Source organism: Puma concolor, chromosome B1 (assembly GCF_028749965.1).
Source record: "Puma concolor isolate L17-30 chromosome B1, mPumCon1.1.hap2, whole genome shotgun sequence".
Classification (NCBI taxonomy): Eukaryota; Metazoa; Chordata; class Mammalia; order Carnivora; family Felidae; genus Puma; species Puma concolor.
Window position 1 is genome coordinate 145,381,436 of NC_141670.1, and position 24,481 is coordinate 145,405,916.

Consider the following 24,481-nt stretch of genomic DNA (forward strand, 5'->3'; position numbering starts at 1 on the left):
ATCCAACTCTCAAACTGTTAAGATTCCTACTGTAAGTGTATTCAGCTGGTTTCTTTCAACAAATAACTGTAAGAAAATTACTTGCATAACTAAAAAGAAACTCATGATTCTGTTGGTATTGTCGGTGGATTTTCTTTATATAGGTCCTAATCAAACAGGAAATTCAGAGGAAGAGTGGGTATGCCATTCAAGCTGATGAAGAGCAGTTGCGAGTTCAGCTAGATACAATTCAGTGTGAACTGAATGCACCTACCCAGTTTAAGGTAGGCATTTATAGGACCATAGAGCTAGAATTTGTCAGTCTTCAAAAAGAGGAATTATGTATACTTGCTTTTATTTTTTGTTCTCTTTAATCAAAACTTTTTTAAAGTAGATTCTTAATGATGTGGTTTTGGCTTACGTTAATGTTTCACATAATGTACAGAGGGAGAATTACACAACTTTATAAGAGTAGTACCCATCCTTTTAAAAGAAAAAATTCTCTTTTAGAAGTGGTTGCTGTCATTAGCAGTTGTAATTTGACTCGGTCTTATTTTTAGGGCCGACTAAATGAACTGATGTCCCAAATCAGGATGCAGAATCATTTTGGAGCAGTCAAATCTGAGGAAAGATATTACATAGATGCAGATCTGTTACGAGAAATCAAGCAGGTAGGTGCACTAGGGCTAGGGTGCACATTTTAAAAGGAGAATTCACTTCACATCTGTTAGGCTTGCTATTACCCAAAAAAACAGTAAATAACAAGTATTGACAAGACTGTGAAGAAAACAACTTTCGTGTATTTCTGGTGGTGATGTAAATGGTGCAAGTGCTGTGGAAACAGTTCCTCAAAAAATTAAACATCTAGCTGATACATGATCTAGCAGTTCTACTTCTGAATATATACCTAAAAGAATTGAAAGCAGGGACGCACATATGTTCTTAGCAGCAGCATTCACAGTAGCCAAGATGTCGAAGCAACTCAAGTGTTCAAAGACAGATGAATGGATAAACTAAATACAGTGTGTATGTATGTATGTATGTATATATATGTGTGTGTATACATATGTACACACATATATATATATGTATACACACACACACATCGTAGAGTATTATTCAGCCTTAAAAATGAAGGAAACTAACACTACAACACAGATGAGTCTTGAAAATGTTTCGCCAAGTGAAATAAGCCAGTTTAAAAGGATATAGTATAATTATATAGTACACTTATACAGTGTAATTCAGCTCATAGAATGGTCGTTGCCAGGAGCCTGAGGGGAGGGAGAATGGGGAATTAATATTTAATGGGTACAGATTTGGGGAAGATAAAAAAGTTCTAAAAATACAGATTGTAGTGATTTTGCATAATGTGAATATACTAATGTTACTGAACTGTTTTTAAAAAGGGTTAAGATGGGTATTTTTGTGTTTTGTATATTTTATAATAAAAGATGAATTCAGTTAGTGGAGGCACCACAGTTCCCTACACCCTGCTACTCAATTTGTAGGTGGCAACAGCAACACACGAGAGGTCATTACAAATGCATAATCTCAGTCCTTACTCCAAACCTACTTAATGTATATTTTATTAAGATCAGAGTGATTTGTGTGTACAATTTGAGAAGTAACTGCTCTGTCCTCTATGCCCAACCTGTATGTCACATATAAATTGTAAATATGTACCAATCATTGATCTCCTCAGCCCTCAGGGGACCCAGGTGGAGGTTGGGGTGGCCAGAACCCCTCCAACCACTTTTAGCTCATCTGGTGTGAAAAGTTTGGAAAGTACTGCTCTAGTTTTTTTCCTCAGTATAAATACAGATTGATTTAATGAAAGCTGTCTAACCAGTGACTGTATCTGAAGGTATTAAAATGGTAAATTTTGAGGAACATCTTAGGGCTGTTGTCATGGCCTGGGGCATTTTTAGATGGTTATAATTGTCACCTATAAATCCAGTTTTATTATGTGCTTTAGAAGGGATATTGCTATATTATACAACTAAAATCCAGTTTGGCTCCTAGGTTCTTGGGACATATACATCCACTTGATTGTATTCCATTGTAAATAACTACAAAAAACTAGCTGAGAAAGATTCCAGTATATTGATAGAGTGATTATGCAATAAAGTTTAGAATAACATGAACACTTGTTTTGGGACTGGATCACAGCTCATCACCTAGTTTAGGACCTTGAGCGGGTTTCTTACCTGCATCTCAATTTTTCTATCTGTAGAGATGCCGTAATGCATCCCCAAAGAGTGCTTAAAAAAATTTTGTTAATACCCATGAAGCTCTGAAAACTGCCTTAACACTTGGATGCTTTAAAATGTTAGCAATTGTAGTTCTGTTACCATCATTATATACTTGGTACTTCAAAACATGAAAACTTTTAGTTTTCAGAATTATTTTGCTAGTCCTCCATATCTGAATACCTTCTTGCATTGTATTTTAAAAATCTGTATCTTCTGTACAATTTCTATGGAAAATACTGTTTATTTTTTTGTTGTTTACTATAGGTCATAGAAATGTGTTAGCACAAGCTGTAGTATGAAATGTTTTAATATGCATGTCCACTCTATTTAGAGCAGCTACCAAGTGCTGTATTGCTAGTAAAATAGTGAAAAAGTCCTTTTTCCTGTGCATAGTTTGCAGTTTAATGGATTAATACATTAACATATATTTTAATTCCTTCTAGCATTTGAAACAACAACAGGAAGGCCTTAGCCATTTGATTAGCATCATAAAAGATGACCTAGAAGATATAAAGTTGGTAGAACATGGATTGAATGAAACCATCCACATCAGAGGTGGTGTCTTTAGTTGACAATTCACGAACTTATGTTAAGGGTTTGTGAAATGTATCTTCTTGCAACATCAGGCCTTCCTTAAGAATGAAACTGACCACATGGAGGGGAGAAAAAGAAAATCCTCTCCTGGCTTTTGAGGAGGTTACTGTCAAATTATTTTCATCAGATCTGAAATAACATCCACTTCACAGCTGTTCAAAGATAGCCTTGGAAAGATTCATACCTGAAAGCTGTTACTGTAAAAGAGAAGTACATAATTAAGAAAAGTATGTGCCGCTGTACATTTGGACAACAGCATTATTCTTAAAACTAATCAGTGTTTAATGATTATTCTCCATTGAGCCTGTACTCTGCTTTCCATAGCAAGTAAATATGAAATACCTACTTTGCACATAACAAAATAAACTGTGTAACTATTTGGCTGTTGGAGCTTTGTACTTCAGAATGTAAATGTACATCAGTTTTTATATATTTGTGAATTCATCTGTGGGAGGAGTAAAGGAAATCCAAGAGTATTTAATGATTGTGGTTATCTTTTCATCCTATAAAGATTTGAAAATATATTTTTATATTATTTTACTTATTTGGAATTTACAGAACACACTTAAGCAATTAGGATATAACAGAATTACATTTTATCATTTTTGCAACTTTTTTTGCTTTTTAGATCTTTTTCTTAAAAAAATGATGAAAACAAATAAATTCTTGATTGTAATTACTTTTATATAATTCTGTCTGATGCTTTATTTGGCTCTGGGAAAATAACCATGTCCTCACAAGTATTAAATCATAACCGCAATTTAAGAATTCTAGTCTTGAGTTTGATTTTTCCCTCCTAAGGAAAATGTATCAATGCTGACCTAGTTTGACTAGGTTATGGCAAGTAAAACTTATTTCAAGTATCATCTATGGTAAAGAATCCCCTGGGGCACCTGGGTGGCTCAGTGCAGTTGAGCATCTGACTTTGGCTCAGGTCATGATCATGCGGTTTGTGAGTTCAAGCCCCACATCCAGCTCATTGCTGTCAGCCTGTCAGTGCTGAGCCAGCTTTAGATCCTCTGTCCCCCTTTCTGCTCTCTCAAAAATAAACATTAAAAAAATTCCTTAATGTATCATTCGGAACTGAAAACACTAGAAAAATCTGAATTAGACATCATGATATGATTTTTTTTTTTTAACAGATTATTTTGAACAATTTCTGACTACAAACTTCACCCCTGGGATGTATGTTGACCCCTCTTGTAGTGCTTCAACTTTTCATTTCTGTCGTGCTTTGGCTTGTAATGAGAAGTGTTTTGAGAGGCCCGTGAATCTTGCCACACTGTGTTTATGGGGATGGTGAGGGATGTGATACTTATCAAGAGGCCATCCTCTCAGATCTCACTGAAGGAAGTTCTGTCCAGCTGTAAACTAGATTAAAGTTGTGTAGAAGACTGGGAACTTCAAAAATGATTCTTTCAAGTTAGGTGCTGAAAATTTCCAGCCACTTTTGCCAAGTTAATGCCATGCAAACTTGCTATATTCTCTTCCATCATACTTTCCTACTCATTGTGGCAATTCCAACAGTCCCAAAAGAGGAATTTGTCTATTTTCCTGTGTTTTCTTCCTCAGCCAGAAAACAGGCAGTCAGTCCCATCCTCATCCATGTAGCAGAGTATGGAAGAAGTTTCTGGCCCTCTGTATACCCTCCTACAGTAGGGAGAGTTGTTGATGTAACTGATAAGAATTGTTACTCACTGAGCCACATACTCTAGTGGACAGACTGCGAGTCACGCATGCTACGTTCACTTCTCTTGCCTTTCGTTTTTTGTGCTCTGATACTCTTAGGCTAATTTCACAAGGTAAATACTCCTAGACAGGGCCAGTCAGCCTCCCAAGTTTCAATCCCACTAACTTCATGTGTTAAGGCAGGCTTATTACCCTTATTCATATAGGCTGTTAGATAACTGGACTTGGTCAAACTACAGGTGTGGTCCAAGCAAGTAAGTCAAGTTCCAGTTTGGGTGGGTAGGAGGAGGAAGGACCCAGTTTGGCCTTGGGACTAAGCTGTATTCTCCAGCGCTATTTATACAAGTTCTGTGTTTAATCTTCAACTGGCTAACAGTTCTTGCAAACAGTCGACTCAAAATTCTGAACACGAACAGAGGCAAACAGAAGAAAGCACACTGAGACTGCAGGGAAGATGACCACACAGGAGGATCCCAGGCCCACCTCCTCCCACAGACACACTGAGGATGCAACTAACTCTGAAAATGACCTGAAGACCAGCAAAACGGCTCTCCTGCAGCTAGGGATATAAAAAAACCACACTGAGAAGGGTTCGGGAGGCGAAGATGAACCTGAGAACCAAACAGCTAGTGTGGTGACCCACAAGGAATGGAGGTCTTCCCTGAGGAGTGAGGGGATCAGACCCCACATGGGACACATGGAGTGCTTCCAACCCTGGAGACGTGCACTGGGAACATGAGCCCCCATAACATCTGGCTTTGAAAATCAGCAGGACTTCTCTCTGGGAGACTTGGGAGGGCAACAGGAAACCCATTCCACTCTTAAAGAGCCAGAACCCTATATCATTAGGTTCAAGACCAAAACAGAGGCAGCAGTTTAAAGTGTCTGGCTTGTATCTGAAGTCTTTTTTTTTTTTTTTTTTTTTTTTTTAAACGTTTTTTTTTTTTTTTTTTATTTATTTTTGGGACAGAGAGAGACAGAGCATGAACGGGGGAGGGGCAGAGAGAGAGGGAGACACAGAATCGGAAACAGGCTCCAGGCTCTGAGCCATCAGCCCAGAGCCCGACGCGGGGCTCGAACTCCCAGACCGCGAGATCGTGACCTGGCTGAAGTCGGACGCTTAACCGACTGCGCCACCCAGGCGCCCCCTCTGAAGTCTTTATTGACTAATTTTAGGCTATGTGCTGGAGGGGAAGGGTTCCGTAGACACTTTCTCCATGAATGGACATGCTGGTGCACACAATTTTTCTTGCCCTCCTCTTTAAGCCTAGCTGGCCAGCCGCTGGCAGGAGCTAGTATTTACACTCCATCTACTTGGCTATTACTGCTTACCTAGCCCTGGTGTTCTCCTGTGGACCTGCCCCAGCAGGCTCTCTTTGACAGTAGCTCCCACCAAGCAAAACTCAGCAGGCAGCCTCCTTGTAGCCCTGTGCCCTTCCAAAACCTATCCTGCCCCAGGAAAGTGGGGGGAAGGACCAAGCCCTGTCTTCCACCACACATGCAGCAGTTGCAGCCAGCCGTACCAGGAACTAACCCCACTCCATCAACACACCCATTACAGCTACAGCCACACCTGTTAGCCAGCCAAGCAGGGGACGAGCCCTGCACACCAGTCTGCCCACAGCAGTCATGACCAGTCATTGCAGCAGCCCTGCCCACCAGTGTACCTGCAGCAGCGGCAGCCAGGCCTCACATCCACCTGTGCTGGGGGCCAGCACCACCCACCAGTACACCCTCAGCTGTCCTGGCCCAGTCACAACAGGAGGGTGCATGCAGCCCACACGGGACACCCTCAGAATGCCTGGTTCTGGTGACCAACGGGACTATGCTACTGGACCCCAAAGGATGACTTCTATATAAGGTCACTACTTTCAAGACCAGGAGATGCAGTTGACCTACCTAACACTCAGAAACAGAGTCAGACCAAATGAGACAATGAAAGAAAACAAACCTCAGAAAAAAACTACATGAAACAGCAATCTACTTGAGTTCAAAGTCATGGTGATAAAGATGTTCACTGGACTTTAGACAAGAGTGGATGAACTCAGAACTTCAACAAAGAAATAGAAAATATAACAACCAATAAGAGGTGAAGAATTCAGTACTGAAATAAAAAATACATTAGAGGGAATCAAGAGCACATTATAGGATGCAGTACAGATCACTAATCTAGAAGACAGGGTAGCAGAAACCACTGAAGCTGAACAGCAAAAAGAAAAAAAATTTAAATGAAGTTAAGATTAAGTGAGCTCTGTAACAAGTGTACTAACATTTGTGTTACAGGGATCCCAAAAGAGGAGAGAAAGAGCCAGAAAACTTATTTGAAGAAATAAAAGTAGAAAGCTTCCCTAATCTGGGGAAGGAAAACAGGCATCCAAGTCCAGGAAGCACAAAGAAACCCCTAACAAAATAAACCCAAAGAAGTCCACACTAAGACACATAATAATTAAAATATCAAAAATTAAAGATAACATCTGGGGCGCCTGGGTGGCGCAGTCGGTTAAGCGTCCGACTTCAGCCAGGTCACGATCTCGCGGTCCGTGAGTTCGAGCCCCGCGTCGGGCTCTGGGCTGATGGCTCGGAGCCTGGAGCCTGTTTCCGATTCTGTGTCTCCCTCTCTCTCTCTGCCCCTCCCCCGTTCATGCTCTGTCTCTCTGTGTCCCAAAAATAAATAAACGTTGAAAAAAAAAATTAAAAAAAAAAAAAAATTAAAGATAACATCTTAGAAGCAACAAGGGAAAGCAACTAGTTACACACAATGAAGCCCCCATAAGGCTATGAGCTGTCTGTTCACCAGAAACGTTGCAGGCTAGAAGGGAGTGGCAGAATATATTAAAAGTGCTACAAGGGGGAAAAAAAGGTACAATCAAGAATATTCTACCCAGCAAAGTTATCACTTAGATTTGAAGCTAAACCAACCTTACAAGAAATGTTAAAGGGACTTCTTTAAGGCCATAAATAGAAAATTCTGAATGAAAAATATTTCACTGATGAAAGCAAACATATAGCAAAGGTACTAGATCACTTAGAAAGCTAGTATTGTAGGTTAAAAGACAAAAGTAGTAACATCAGTTATATCTACAATAATTAAAGGATACACAAAAAGATGTAAAATAGGCCATCCTAAAACATGAAGGAGGCAAGTAAAAATGTAGTGCTTTTAGAGAATGTTTGGATTTAAGTGACCATTAACTTATAGATCTAGATTACATAGAATCTAGATATTGTATATATACACAATGTTATACATGAACATCAAGGTAGCCACAAACCAAAAACCTGTAATACATATACAAAAAATAAAGAGGAATTCAAGCATAACACTAAAGAATGTCATCAAATCATAAAAGAAAGCAAGATAAGAAAAAAGGAACAAAACTACATGAAACAACCAGAAAACAATAAAATGGCAATTAAGTTCATGCCTACCAATAATTAAATGTAGAGAGACTAAATGTTCTAATCAAAAGACAAAAGGTGATGGAATGGATAAAAAGACAAGACCCACCTACATGTTGCCTACAAGATATTCACTTCAGACCTAAAGACATACAGACTGAAACTGAAGGGCAAGAAAAGGATATTCCATGCAAAAGGAGCCCTCCTCACCCAAAAAACACACCAGGGTACCAATACATATGTCAGATGAAGTAGACTTTAAAATAAAGACTATAGGCTGGGAAGATGGGGGAGTAAGAGGACCTTGAGCTTCCTTAGTCCCCCAGATACAATTAGATAACACCCATATCAGAATAAATAACCCAGAAAATGACCTGAAGACTTGGCAGGACAAACTCCACAACTAAGGCAGGGAACAGGCCACATCAAAGAAGAGTGAAGATGTGGTCTAGGAGCAAAACGGACCATGCCCATCCACACAGCTGGTGGTGCAGAGAAAGCCGGAAAACAGACTTTCACACCAGGGAGCCCATGAATGAGGAGGACAAATCTCCATAATATTTGCCTCTAACAGTCAAAGGTGCTGAATATTTTGAGTTCTTAAAACCAGCAGGACTTAAAGCCTAAAATTTGAAAAATCAGTGGGTTCAGCTCAGAAAGCCTGGATGGCATTAGGACATTAGAAACAGCACAACAGCCTACACAGATACAGCTTAGAACTATCAAGTTGAAAAACAATGGGGAGCCGATGGGAGGGAGAATGATTTGATCATCTCATCATAGCCAGGAAAGACAAGGATCACAGGGAGAGCCCTCCAAGAACAAAGGAGCTGGCAGGCACCATTTCCCTCTTCCACCCCCACCCCAAACAATGGCCACCTGGGAAAACCAGCAAGGTGCTGACACTCCTTACCTAACTTACTAGCACCAAGCCCCATCCTCCGTTGCTTGGGTGGATCCGCCCTCCCCAGTCACATCTGCCTGAGTCCTGGTGCCATGGGCCCCTCCCCGAGAAGACCTGTGCAAACCCTGCCAACACCACCTGTCCTGATCCACCCGTTTTCCAGGACCTCAGTTCCCCATGCAAGGGGGTAGGTCTCATTTTGCAAGCAGATCACTGCACACCTTGCCACCCACAAGAAGCAAAGAACCTCTGAAGACAACTGGACTGAAGGAAAAAGAGGCCAAGACTCAACAGCAGAGCACACATAACACACATGGGAGACACTCCCTAAAGCACCAAGCATTGGGGAACAGGAGACACTGCACTTCAAGGCACCACAGGACATCTTCATAAGGCTATTATTGTTAAGAACAAGAAAGTAGCTGACTTTCCTAACACATACACAGAAAATCAGACAAAATAAGGAGACAAGAAACATCTCCCGAATGAAAGAAGAGGACCAAACCACAACAGACCAAAATGAAATGGATGTAAGTAATATGCCTGATAGAGAATTTAAAGTAATTATCATAAAGATACCCACTGGACTGGAGAAAAGAGCAGAAGACATCAGTGAAACCTTTAAAACAGATTAAAAAAAAAAGAACCCATCAGAGATAAATACAATTAATGAAATTAAAAATACACTTTATGGAGGGGCACCTGGGTGGCTCAGTCAGTTAAGCGTCCGACTTCAGCTCAGGTCATGATCTTGCAGCTCGGGAGTTCGAGCCTGGAATCAGGCTCTGTGCTGACAGCTCAGAGCCTGGAGCCTGCTTCGGATTCTGTCTCCCTCTCTCTCTGCTCCTCCTCTCCCTGCTCCTCCCTGCTCACATGCTGTCTCTCTCTAAAAAATAAATAAATGTTAAAAAAAATTTTTTTTTAATACACTTTATGGAGTAAATAGCAGGCTAGATGAAGCAAAGGAACGAATTAACAACCTGAAAGACAAGTAATGCAAAGTGACCAAGCTGAGAAAAGGACAGAAAGAAAATTATGTGAGCTGAGAATAGTCTTAGGGAACTCACTGACTCTATCAAGTGTAATAACATCCACATTAGAGGGATCTGAGAAGAAGAGAGATAAGGGGGCAGAACATTTATCTGAAGAAATAACAGCTGAAAACTTCCCTAATTTGGGGAAGGAAACAGATACCCAGATCCAGAAGGCATAGATTCCCACTCTCTCCAACCCAAGGAGGTCTACACCAAGACACACAGTAATTAAGCTGGCAAAAAATAGCAATGAAGAAAAAATGTTAAAAGCAGCGAAAGAAGATAGTTCTATACAAGGGGGAACTCCCCTAAAGCTATCAGAGGATTTTTCAGCAGAAACTTTGCAGGCCAGAAAGGAGTGGCAAGATATATTCAAAGTGCTGAGAGAGAAAAATCTGCAGCCAATAATACTCTATCCAGCAAAGCTATCATTCAGAGTAGGAGAGATATGGAGTTTCTCAAACAAAACTAAGGAGTTCATGCCCACTAAACTGGTCCTACAAGAAATAAAGGGGACTCAGAATGTAAAGAAAGACCGTAAGTGAGAGTATGAAAAATAAACACAAAAGCAGTGAAAATAAATATTTCTGTAAAAATCTGTCAAGGTATTAAAAAAAAAAAACAAGGAAATAAAATATGACACCATATAACTAAAATGTGGGGAGGACAGGAATAAAGAACAGGTTAAAACTTCAGTACCATCAACTTAATATAGACTGCTATATGCAAAAGATGTTATACACAAGCCTACTGGTAACCACAAATCAAAAACCAATAATAGATATGCAAGTAATAAAGGGATCCAAGTATATCACTTAAGAAAGCCAAAACCATGAAAGAGAGCAAGACAAGAATTAGAGAAAATCTACAGTAAAATCACACAAGTAACAAAATGGCAATAATACATGTCTATCAATAATTAACTTTGAACGTAAATGCACTAACCATTCCAATCAAAAGACACTGGGTGACAGAGTGGATAAAAAAAATAAGACATCTCTATGCTGCCTACAAGAGACTCATTTCAGGCTGAAAGACTCCTGCAGATTGAAAGTGAGGGGATGGAGGGGGTGCCTGGGTGGTTCAGTCATTTGGGTGTCTGACTTTGGCTCAGGTCATGATTTCCCAGCCTATTATGTTCGGGCCCTGCATCAGACTCTGTGCTGCAGCTCAGAGCCTGGAGCCTGCTTCGAATTCTGTGTCTCACTCTCTTTCTGCCCTTCCCCTACTCACACACTGTCTCTCAAAAAATGAATAAATGTTAAAAAAAAAATGAAAGTGAGGGGACAGAGAAACATTTATCATGCAAATGGATGCCAAAAGAAAGCTGGGGTAGCAATACTTTTATCAGACAAATTAGACTTTAAAACAAAGACTACAACAAGAAACAAAGGACACTATATAATAATAATAATAAAGGGGACAATCCAATAAGAGGATGTAACAACTGTAAATATTTATGCACCCAATCTGGGAGCACCCCAATATATAAAACAGTTAATAACAATGTTAATAACAGTTAATAATAATGATCATAAAAGAAATCATAGCAATACAATAACAGTATGTCCACTTACATCAATGGACAGATCATTTGAACAAAATCAACAAGAAAGCAGTGGCTTTGAAAGACACACTGGACCAGATGGACTTAACATACCTATTCAGAACCTTCCATCCTAAAAGAACACAATACATTCTCTGCAAGTGCACACAGAACATTCTCCAGAAAAGATCACGTATTAGGACACAAAACAAGTTTCAACAATTTCAAAGGAATCAAAGCCATACCATGCATCTTTTCTGACCACAACACCGTGAAGCTAGAAATCAATCACAAGAAAAGACATGGAAAGACAAATACATTGAGGTTAAATAACATGCTATTGAACAATGAATGGGTCAACTAAGAATTCAAAGAAGAAATTAAAAATTACATGAAAACAAATGAATATGAAAATACAACAGCCCAAAATCTTTGGGATGCAGCAAAACTGGTTCTAAGAGGGAAGTTTAAAGCAATACAGGCCTACTTAAGAAGAAAAATCTCAAGTAAACAACTTAACCTTACACCTAAAGGAGTTAGAAAAAGAACAAACAAAACCCCAATCCAGCATAAGAAAGGAAATAATAAAGATTAAAGCAGGAACACCTGGGTGGCTCAGTTGGTTGAGCATCCTCTTGATTTGGCCCACATCATCATGCCAGGGTCGTGGTGGAGCCTGCTTAAGATTCTCTTTCCCTCTGCCTCTTTCCCCCACTCTTTCTAAAAATTAAAAAAAAAAGAAGAAGAAGAAGAAACATTAGAGCAGAAATACATGATATAGAAACTAAAAAACAAAACAACAGATCAACGAACACAGAAAGTTCATTCTCCGAAAAGATCAACAAAATTGATAAACCTCTTACCAAGACTCATAAAAAAGAGAAGATTCAAATCAACAAAACCTCTAATGAAAAAGGAGAAATAACAACCAACACAGCAGAAATAAAAACAATTGTAACAGAATGTTTTTTAAAAACCTACATGCCAACAGACTAGACAACTTAGAAGAAATGAATACATTCCTAGAAACATATAACCTACCAAAACTGAATCAAGAAAAAATAGAAAATGTGAGCAACCAATTATCGGCAATGAAATTGAATCAGTAATCAAAAAACTCCCAAAAAACAAAAGTCCAGGACCAGATGGCTTCACAGGAAAATTCTACCAAACACTTAAAGAAGAGTTAATATCCATTTTTCTTGACCTATTCCAAAAAATACAAGAGGAAGGAAAACTTCCATATTCAGTCTATGAGGCTAGTATCACCCTGATACCAAAACCAGATAAAGACACTACAAAAAAGAAAACTAGAGGACAATAACTCTCATAGATGCAAAAAATCATCAACAAAATCCTGGGAAACTGAATCCAACAATACATTAAAAGATATACCAGGATCAAGCTGGATTTATCCCAGAAATTCAAGGGTGGTTCAATATTTGCAGGACAATCAACATGATATGTCACATCAAGAAGAAAAAGGATGAAAACTGTATGATCATTTCAACACATGCAGAAAAAAGTATTTGACAAAAGTACAACATCCATTCATGATAAAAACCCTCAACAAAATCGGCCTAAAAGGTACATACCTCAACATAATAAAGACCTTCTATGAAAAAGCCACACCCAACATCATATTCAATGGTGAAAAATGGAGAGCTTTTCTCCCCCAAGGTCAGGGAACAGACAAGAATGTCCACTTTCGGGGCGCCTGGGTGGCTCAGTCGGTTAAGCGTCCGACTTCAGCTCAGGTCACGATCTCACAGTCCGTGAGTCCGAGCCCCGCGTCGGGCTCTGGGCTGATGGTTCAGAGCCTGGAGCCTGCTTCCGATTCTGTGCCTCCCTCTCTCTCTGCCCCTCCCCCGTTCATGCTCTGTCTCTGTCTCAAAAATAAACGTTAAAAAAAAAAAATTAAAAAAAAAAAAAAAAGAATGTCCACTTTCACCATTTTTATTCAGTACAATAGTGGAAGTCCTACCCACCACAATCAGACAACGAAATAAAAGGTATCCATGGTAAGGAAGAAGTAAAGCTTTCACTATTTGCAGATGACATGACAGTATATGTAGAAAACCCTAGACTCCACCAGAAAACTACTAGAACTGATAAATTAATTCAGTAGTCACAGGATACAAAATCAAGGTACAGAAATTTGTTGCTGTCCTATATACTAAAAATGAGACATCAGAAAGTGAAATTAAGAAAACAATCCCATTTACAACTGCACCAAAAAATGATATCTAGGAATAAACTTAAGAGGTGAGAGATCTGTGCTCTGAAAACCATGAAAAACTGCTGAAAGAAATTAAAGATGATGCAAAGAAATGGAAAGAAATTCCATGCTCTGGATTGGATGAATAAATACTGTTAAAACGTCTATACTACCCAAAGCAATCTACAGATTTAATACAATCCCTACCAAAATACCACCAGCATTTTTCACAGAGCTAGAACAAACAATCCTAAAATCTGTATGGAACACAAAAAACCCTGAATAGCAAAAGCAGTCTTGAAAAAGAAAAACAAAACCAGAGGTATCACACTTCCAGATTTCAAGTTTTATTACAAAGTGGCAGTAATTAAAACAGTATGGCGTAAAAACGGACATACATAAGAATGGAAAAGAACAGAAAATCCAGAAATAAACCCACAAGTATACAGTCAATTTATCTTCAAAAAGGAGGAATGAATATGGGAAAGAGTCTTTCAACAAATGGTGCTGGGAAAACTGGAAATATGCAAAAGAATGACAATGAACCACTTTCTTTCACCAGACACAAAAAATAAACTCAAAATGGATTAAAGACCTAAATGTGAGACCTGAAACAAAAGTCCTTGAAGAGAGCATAGGCAGTAATTTCTGATATCAGCCGTAGCAGTATTTTTCTAGATATATCTTCTTAAGCAAGGGAAGTAAAAGGAAACATGAACTGTTGGGACTTCATCAAAATGAAAACCTTCTTCAACAGTGAAGGAAACAATAAAACTAAAAGGCAAACTACTGAATGGGAGAAGATATTTGCAAAATATTACATCCAATAAACAGTGTCTAAAATATATAAACAATGGATCCAACTCAATACCCCCAAAACAAATAATCTAATTAAAAAATGGGCAGAAGGGGGCACCTGGGTGTCTCAGTCAGTTAAGCGTCTGACTTCAGCTCAGGTCATGATCTCACAGTTCGTGAGTTCAAGCCCGGCGTCAGACTCTGTGCTGACAGCTCAGAGCCTGGAGCCTGCTTCAGATTCTGTCTCCCTCTCTCTCTGCCCCTCCCCTGCTCATGCTCTGGCTCTGTCTCTGAACAGTAAATAAATGTTAAAAAAAAAGAAAAAAAGAAAAAAAATGGGCAGAAGACATGATCAGACATTTCTTCAAAGAAGACATACAGATGGCCAACAGACACCTGAAAAGACGCTCAACATCACTCATCATCAGGGAAATGCAAATCAAAACCACAATGAGAGATCACCTCACACCTCTCAGAATGGCTAAAATCAAAAACACATGAAACCGTGTCAGTGAGGAGGTGGAGAAAAAGGAACTCTCTTGTGTTGGTGGGAACACAAATTGATGCAACTGTTGTTGAAAACAGTATGGATGTTCCTCAAAAAATTAAAAAATAGAACTATCCTAAGATCGAGGAATTGCACTACTGGGTATTTATCTGAAGAATACAAAACCACTAATTCAAAGGGATACATGCACCCCTATATTTATTGCAGCATTATTTACAATAGCCAAACAGGGAAGCAGACTGTCCACTGACAGATGACTAGATAAAGATGATGCGGTGTGTATATATATATATACACACACACACACACACATATATATACACACACACACACACATACATATGTATGTATATACATACACACACACTACATATATACATATACATATATATATATATATATATATATATATATATATATATATAGGAATATTATTCAGCCATAACAAAGAATGACATCTTGTTATTTGCAACAACATGGATGGAGCTAGATGTAATGCTAAGCAAAATAAGTCATTCAGAGAAAGACAAATACCATATGATTTCACTCATGTGGAATTTAAGAAGTCAAATGAGCAAAGGAAAATAAAGAGAGAGAGAAACCAAGGAATGGACCCATTTTTAAAAAAAATTTTTAATGTTTATTTTTGAGAGCACGAGCGAGAGAGAGTGAGAGCACAAGCAGGGGAGGGGCAGAGAGGGAGGGAGACACAGAATCTGAAGCAGGCTCCAGGCTCTGAGCTGTCAGCACAGAGCCCAATGCAGGGCTCGAACCCACGAACTGTGAGATCATGACCTGAGCTGAAGCTGGACGCCACTTAACCAACTGAGCCACCCAGGTGCCCCAAGGAACAGACTCTTAACTACAGAGAACAAACTGATGGTTACCAGAGGGTAGGTGGGTAGGAGTTGAGGAAAGTAGTGGGTAGGGATAAAAAACTACACTTACCCTAATGAAAAAAATTAAAATAATTAAAAATAAATAAATAAGTAGGTAAATAAATAAATAAAATGAAGACTGTTAGAAGGAACTAAGGCATTAAATAATGAAAAGGGGATCTTTCCAACAAGAGGGTTTAACAATTGTAAATGTGCATCCAATGTGGGAGCACCTAAACAAATATTAATAAACCTTAAAGGGAGAAACTATCTCTAATACAATAATAATACAATAATAGGAGATTTTTAATTTTTTTTAACGTTTATTTATTTTTGAGACAGAGAGAGACAAGCATGAATGGGGGAAGGGCAGAGAGAGGGAGACACAGAATCTGAAACAGGCTCCAGGCTCTGAGCTGTCAGCACAGAGCCTGACGCGGGGCTCGAACTCACGGACCGCGAGATCATGACCTGAGCCAAAGCCAGCCGCTCAACTGACTGAGCCACCCAGGCGCCCCAATAATAGGAGATTTTAACACCACACTTACATCAACAGATCATCCAGACAGAAAATCAATAAGAAAAGAGTGACTTTGAACAATATATTAGGCCAGATGGACTTAACAGATGTATACAGATCATTCCATCCAACAACAGAATATACATTTTTTTCAAGTGCACAGGCAACATTTTCCAGAACACATCACATGTTAGGCCGCAAAACAAATCTCAATGAATTTAAGGCGACTGAAATCATATCAAGTGTCTTTTCCAACCATAACAGCATGAAACCAGAACTCTGTTACAAGGAAAACTTGATCAAACATAACCACATGAAGACTGAACAACATACTACTCGATAAACAATGAATGGGTCAAGAAAGAAATCAAAGAGGAAATGAAAAATTACTTTGAGACAAATGAAAATGGCAATACAATGGTTCAAAATCTTTGGGATGCAGCAAAAGCAGTTCTAAGAGGGATGTCTATAGCACTAAACCTATCAAGAAATAAGAAAAATGTCACACAATCTAACCTTCCACCTGAAGGAACTAGAAAAGAACAAAGCCCAAAGTTTATAGAAGGAAGAAAATAATAGATTGGAGTAGAAATAAATGACATACAGACTAAAAAAATACAAATGATTAATCTAACTAAGCAGGTTTTTTTTTTAAGTTAATTTATGTATTTTGAGAGAGACAGACAGACAGCAAGTGGGGGGAGGGGCAGAGGGAGAAAGAGAAAAAGAAAGAGAGAGAGAGAGACAGAGTCAGTCTCAAGCAGGCTCCATGCTGTCAGCACAGAGCCTGATGTGGGGCTTGAACCCACGAACTGTGAGATCATGACTTGAGCCAAAATTGAGAGTAGAATGCTAAACAACTGAACCACCCAGGCGCCCCTGAAATGGTTTTTTGAAAAGATAAATAATACTGATAAACCTTTAACCAAACTCCTCAAGAAAGAAAGAGGAACCAAATAATCAGAAATGAAAGAGAAGTTACAAATGACCCCACAGAAATACAAAGGATCAAGACTACTATGAAAAAGTGTTATGTCAACAAATTTGACAACCTAGAAGAAAGACCTAAATTTCCAGAAACATACAATCTTCTAAGATTAAATCAGGAATAAGCAGAAAATGTGAACAGACCAATTACAGGTAATGAAATTGAATCAGTAATCAAAAAACCTCTAACATAAAAAGTCTAGGACCAGAAGGCTTCATAGGTGACTTGTACAAAACATTTAAAGAAGAGTTAATACCTATCCTTCTCAAGCTATTCCAAAAAAATATTAGAGGATGATTCCAAATTCATTCTCGGAGACCAGCATCACCCTGATACCAAACCCAGAGATAGTATGAAAAACATTAAAAATTGCAAACACCCCAGAACATAGATGCAAAAATCCTCAACAAAATATTCATAAATTGAATTCAACAGTATGTTAAAAAAAAAAAAAAGGATCATTCACCATGATCAATTTATTCTGAATTTATTTCAGGGATGCAAGGACAGTACAATATCTACAAATAAATCAACATGATACATATTAAGAAAATGAAGGATTAAAATCGTATGATCATTTCAATAGATGCAGAAAAAGCATGTGACAGAATTCAACATTTATGATACAAATTCTCAACAGAGCGGGTAGAGAGGGAATGTACCTCAACAGGCCACATGTGACAAGCCTATAGCGAACATACTCAATGGTGAAAAGATGAAAGCTTTTCTTCTAAGGAACAAGACTACTTATTTTGTTGTTCTAATCAACTAATCAACTGGTTAGTTACTAGTTGAGAACTAATTAAGTGGTCTAATAAACTAATAAAACTCTCACCACACTTATTCAACATAGTATTGGAAGTCCAAGCTGCAGCAATCAGACAAGGAAATAAAAGGCATCCAAACTGGTAAAGAAAAATGAAACTGTCACTACCTGCATGACACTATATAAAGAACACCTTAATACTCCACCAAAAAACTACCAGGACTAATAAATGATTCAGTAAAGTTTCAGAATACACAATTAATAAACACAATCTATTGTTTCTATACACTAATAACAAACTATCAGAAAAAGAAATTAAGAAAAAAATCCCATGTACAATTACATCAAAAAGAATAAAATACCTAGGGAATAAATTTAACCAAGGAGGTCAAAGACCTGCACTCTGAAAATTATTAAGATATTGATGACATGAAGAAACTGAAGATGACAGAGATAAATGGAAAGATTTTCTGTGCTAATGAACTGGGAGGATAATGTTAAATTTCCATACCAACCAAAGCAATCTGCAGATTGAGTACAATCCCAATCAAAATGCCAATAGTATTTTTCACAGAACAAATAATTCTAAAATTTGTATGGAACCACAAAGGATACGAAATAGCCAAAGCAATCTTGAGAAAGAAGAACAAAACTGGAGGTATCACGCTACAAATATACTACAAATATAGCACAAATCTATTGTAATCAAAACAGTATGGTACTGGCACATAAAAAGACACATGGATCAACTAAATAGAACAGAAAGCCCAGAAATAAACCCACATATATATGGTGAATTAATCTGTGATAAAGAAGGCAAGAATGCACCACAAGGAAAAGACAGTCTCTTTAATAAATGGTACCGGGAAAACTAGAAAACTACATGCAAAAGAATGAAATTGGACCACTTTTTTATACCACACACAAAAATAAACTAAAAATAAATTGAAGACTTAAATGTGAGACCTAAAACCATAAAACTCTTAAAAGAAAACATAGAGGTAATTCTGGACATCAGAAATATATTTCTGGCCCCAGAAATATTTTCCTAGATCTGTCCCCTCAGGCATGGGAAACAAAAGCAAAACTAAACAACTGAGACTACATAAGATAAAAAGGCTTTTGCACAGCAAAGGACCATCAACAAAACAAAGAGGCAACCTATGGAATGGGACAATGTATCTGCAAATGATATATCCAATAAAGGGATAATTTCCTCCCCCCCCCCCACCAAAAAAGAACGAGTTCATACAACTAAATGCCAAGAAAACCAACAATCAGATTAAAAATGGGCAGATCATCTAAATAGGCATTTTTCAAAGAAGACATACAGATGGCCAACATACACATGAAGAGAGATGCTCAACATCACTATATCAGGAAAATGCAAACCAAAACCACAATGAAGTATCACCTCATAACAGTCAGAAAGCCTAGTACCAAGGAGACAAGAGATAACAAGTGTTGGCGAGGATGTAGAGAAAAGGGAACACTTGTGCATTGATGGTGGGAATGTAAATTGGTACAACCAGGATGGAAAACAGTATGGGGTTCCTCAAAAAATTAAAAACAGAAATACTATATAATCCGGTAGTTCCACTACTAGGTATTTAGCCAAAGCAAGCCAAAACTCTAACTCGCAAAGTAATATGCACCCCAAGTTCATTGTGGCATTGTTTATAATAGCCAAGGTATGGAAGCAACTCAAGTGTCCACTGATAGATGAATGCATAAAGAAGTTGCAGTATTTATATATACAATGGAATATGACTCAGCCATAAAAATAATGAAACCTTGCTGTCTGTGATGACATGGATGAACCAAAGGGTATTTAGACTAATTATGTCAGACAAGGAAAGACAAATACCATATGCTTTCATTTATATGTGCTAAGAAACAAAACAAATGAACAAACAAAACACAGAAACAAACTCATAAATACAGAGACCTGGTGGTTGCCAGAGAGGTGGGGGCAGGGAGGTGTGCAAAATGGATGAAAGGGATTAAGAGGTACAAACTTCCAGTTATAAAATAAGTCACAGGGGGGCGCCTGGGTGGCGCAGTCGGTTAAGCGTCCAACTTCAGCCAGGTCACAATCTCGCGGTCCGTGAATTCGAGCCCCGCGTCAGGCTCTGGGCTGATGGCTCAGAGCCTGGAGCCTGTTTCCGATTCTGTGTCTCCCTCTCTCTCTGCCCCTCCCCCGTTCATGCTCTGTCTCTCTCTGTCCCCAAAATAAATAAACGTTGAAAAAAAAAATTTTTTTTAAATAAAATAAAATAAGTCACAGGGATGAAAAACAAAGCATAGGCAATGTAGTCCATAATACTGTAATTAACTTTTGTGCAGTGATAGCTGGTAACTACACTTACTGTGGTAAGCATTTCATAATGTATGTAATTCTTAAATCACTGTTGTACACCTGAAACTAATATTCTATGTCAATTGTAATTAAACATTTTAAAAATAGGGGTGTCTGGGTGGCTCACTCGGTTAAACATCCGACTTCAGTTCAGGTCATGATCCCTCAGTCCATGGGTTCAAGCCCTGTGTGGGTCTCTTGGATAGTTCAGAGCCTGGAGCCTGCTTCGGATTCTGTCTCCTTCTCTCTCTCTGCCCCTCCCCCGCTTGTGCTCTGTCTCTCTCGCTCTCAAAAATAAACATTTAAAAAAAATTAGGGGCGCCTGGGTGGCTCAGTCGGTTAAGCGTCTGACTTCGGCTCAGGTCATGATCTCACAGTCTGTGGGTTCGAGCCCCATGTCGGGCTCTGTGCTGGCAGCTCAGGGCCTGGATCCTGCTTCGGATTCTGTGTCTCCCTCTCTCTCTGCCTCTCCCCTGCTCATGCTCTGTCTCTCTCTGTCTCAAAAATAAATAAAAAAAAAAACATTAAAAAAAAATAATAAAATAAAAAAATAAATAAAAAAAATTAAAAATTAGATATAAAGTAAGCCAAACAAGGGGGAAAAAAAGTGTACAGACTTTTTAAAAAAAGCACATTGAACCGCCAACACCTAGTTTACATTTTTAGTTTTTCTCTGATCTTTCACAGTGGACTTAAATCCTCTTTGAAACATTGCAAAATGTAAACAAGTGCCAGTTATCAAAGCCCAGGCCTAAATAAGTCACTATTCAACCACCACAATATCTTGGGGAAAAGGATACTACACTGTATAACCGCATTTTTCCTTGCTTATTTAGCACATATATTCATTCACTACTGTCTACTTTCCTGGGTTAATATGAGATTTAACTCAGGGACTATAAATGAAACACTTCGTTAACGACTGTGTTTATGTAAGTGTTCATATATTGAGGGAAGATGAAGAGATTGAGGGATGATGCTATTTGAAGTTAAAGTTTGATCAGTGAAAGATGAGTAAAAGAATCTTTAAAATTCTAATTCAGGAATTAAATTCATGTTAATCACTAACAGTATTGATATTTTAATAATCTGGCAATTCTGAAATTATATCCAACAATTTTAAATTATTTTATTGAATTCAATCAGAACTATACAGGTGAGTTTTTTGCAATCATAAATTAATATAGAAATAAATGAAAAATGAATTCTATGACATATCTGGACCAACTCTGAATTTGCAAAGTAAATAACAAATGTGCAGTCCTCATGTTATCAAGTGACTTTGACCAAAAGTGAAAAATACATCATTCCTTTTGATGGTTTCCTGTGGGATCCCTCAGGATATTTTAAGTAATAAAGAATGTAACAGACTACAGAGCAACAAAGAGATTTACAGCAGAAGCAATGATTAAAATGATGAACGTCGCCAATGGTGGAAGGAGCATTTTGCCAGAGGATGCAGAGGGATGGGTTTTGGGACCTGGAACTGGAACTGGAACCGGACCTGGAGCTGTTAATGAGAAGACACAGTGACTGACACATGTCATTTCTGATACTGAGTTTTATCCACCTAAACCATGCAGACATTTAGCCTGAGTCACAAACTTAACTAAAATACTTCTAACCAGAAACAATGTTGAAATAAATATAGTTCATTACAGATTTCAGGCTACATTTTCATATATAGCATCAGGGTATGCTGCTCTAGGTTTCATCGAGGATTCCACAGCCTTTTTAATATCTATGCAGACAACATACTTTGTTGTTGTTGTTCAAGTTCTCTAGAATTTCATAGCAATTTTCTGTTTTCATTTTCTGTATATACATGCAAGGTAAAGTTTAATTCTGTGTTTATTTCAAGTAAGGCTATATCTAATATATATATATGCCACCAGCGACTAATGATTAAATATAGCTGCACTTTTAAATGCTGAGTCCTGCCAGCTGATAAAATAAATTAACTTTTTCCCTCCGTACATGAAACACTGTAGAAAATGGCTTCCCTTACATAGGAACTAGTGAAGAGGAACAGTGCAGTCCATCCATGTGAGGATGATGTTTCACATGATAATTCAGTTATCCCTTAACTAAATTATGGCCATATTTTGGTTTAGACCATACAAGGGAGAACTAGGAAGTATCCAAATGGGATCACCACTCAGATTTCATACATGAAACACAGAGAAACAGGCAATAAATTTTGTAAGTCTTTAACTCATATTATCAATTTACTTGCCATGCATTTGTATGTATACAGATGGGGAAATGGAGAGGCAGGTGTACTCATACATTAGTTTGTTACTACGGAGCCGTGGTTCTCAAGGGAGCAGTACTGTCCCCTAGGAGGCAGTTTGGGAACTTGTCAGAGTATTTTTTGATAGTCACAATAGTGAGGTAGAAGTACAGAAGGCAAGATGGATGCTGTCCAATGCTCTGGACAGTGTTTGCACAATGAAAAATTAACCCACTTCCACACAAACTTCAAATGCACTGCCAGACACACATGTAAGTTAATAATCTATTTATAATGCTTAAACCCAGAACCAAAATCAATTTTATGTAGAAACAAAGTATTTTTGGATAGTTTTAATAAACATTAGTTTCCATCTAGTTTCTACTTCTTCTCTTTCATTTTCTTACACTTGCATAGAATAGCTTCCAGTCTTCTCTTAAATCCAATTTGTGTTAAGTAAATACAATCATCTGTCCATTATGTCTTTTAGTATAACGTAGGCACTTACATATTGAAATGTACATAATTTTGTTATAAATTATAATTAAAAAATTATACTGATATTTTTATGGGGGCAGGTGGGTCTTCTTATCTATGAATGGTACTTCAGGATAGTATAAAGGCTTTATAAATACTTGTTATAAAAAGGGAGAAGTGGGTTGATAGGGTTGAGAACCACCACTCTAAACAGAACACAGTTGAAAATGACTGCTTAAGAAATAAAGCCCAGTTGCTCCCACCATATACACACAATAAGCATTTGGATATGACATTATATTCCGTTGTTATGATTCCTGAAACTTTTGAAACTTTGTTTCTGTTATTGAAGAAAAATAAATTTGTCACTTCTTTTATATTGCAGATCAGACACTTATCAACTAAGGAAATGAAGTATTTCTTACTAGGATTGCCGATATCTTCCTGACTTTGGTCTTCTAAAATAGAAACAGATTTTGAGTTAGTTGCATTGTACATCTATATATCCAGAAAGAGAAAAATCTGACTAAATGATTAAGCAAACATGGTTATCTCTGAGAATGGGCCTGCAGGGCAGGGTATTGGGCTTATATGTATGTGTGGGGTTGGGGAAGGGTTTAATTTTTACTCACTTGTGCTCTTTGAAATTTTGTTTACCTTGTATGTACATGTGTTTCCATTAAAAGAAAAATTAAAATTTTATTTACAAAAAAGTACTTTTTCTGCACATTGAACTAAGATTCCCAAGTACAACATTAATACCAACTATTTACTGAGTGCTTTCTATGTGTCATGCATTGTGTAAACGATTTATGTAATTGTCAGATTTCTTACAGCCCCAGTAGATATAGTTATCAGTATTATACAGATGTTCCTCAAAACTTGCACAAAATCAGAGGCAATCAGTGGTAGCAATGTCTGATTTCAAAGCCTCTGTTCTCCATTACTATGATATACCACCTCAATTACAATGCTGTGCTAGCATTGAAATATTACAATATTGCCATATTTTGATAGTTTTGAAGCCAAATACCCATTACAGGAGCCCAGGATAGAGGCGTATTTTTTTTTATAACTAAATCTGGCTGGAAGACAAGTGTCACATGACAGAAAGTGAACAAAATTTGAAAAGTGTGAGTCCTGGTTTTCTCTTTCTAGTCCTTTACAGGTTCCTTAAATTTCCTATATTCCATACTTTCATCTCTGAAATGGCAATAACAATATTTATCTTAACGATTAAACGAGATCCTGTGTAAATGTTTTGACACTTTTAAAAAGCTTGCACTACACACAGCTTTCTAGGAGAGAGCACAATACAAAACATTCCCAGCAAAAC

The 24,481-nt window shown here is 37.9% G+C and overlaps 2 protein-coding genes across 11 annotated transcripts in view; one reads left to right on the forward strand and one right to left on the reverse strand.

Moving 5' to 3' along the window:
- NUP54 (nucleoporin 54) overlaps window positions 1-3,207 on the forward strand; it is a 30,199-nt gene extending 26,992 nt beyond the window's left edge. For both annotated transcript variants that reach the window (XM_025921733.2, XM_025921734.2), the window contains 3 exons: window positions 144-263; window positions 540-650; window positions 2,678-3,207. In XM_025921733.2, coding sequence (XP_025777518.1) covers window positions 144-263; window positions 540-650; window positions 2,678-2,806 — 360 coding nt within the window. In that variant the 3' untranslated portion in view covers window positions 2,807-3,207. The remainder of the gene's footprint in view (window positions 1-143; window positions 264-539; window positions 651-2,677) is intronic.
- Window positions 3,208-21,539: 18,332 nt separating this feature from the next.
- The window catches only part of ART3 (ADP-ribosyltransferase 3 (inactive)), a 151,168-nt gene continuing 148,226 nt past the window's right edge, over window positions 21,540-24,481 (reverse strand). For all 9 annotated transcript variants that reach the window (XM_086704826.1, XM_086704831.1, XM_086704829.1 and 6 more), the window contains 2 exons: window positions 23,571-23,603; window positions 21,540-21,945 (listed from right to left, as the gene is read on the reverse strand). In XM_086704826.1, the coding sequence (XP_086560952.1) occupies window positions 21,806-21,945; window positions 23,571-23,603 (173 nt within the window). In that variant the 3' untranslated portion in view covers window positions 21,540-21,805. The remainder of the gene's footprint in view (window positions 21,946-23,570; window positions 23,604-24,481) is intronic.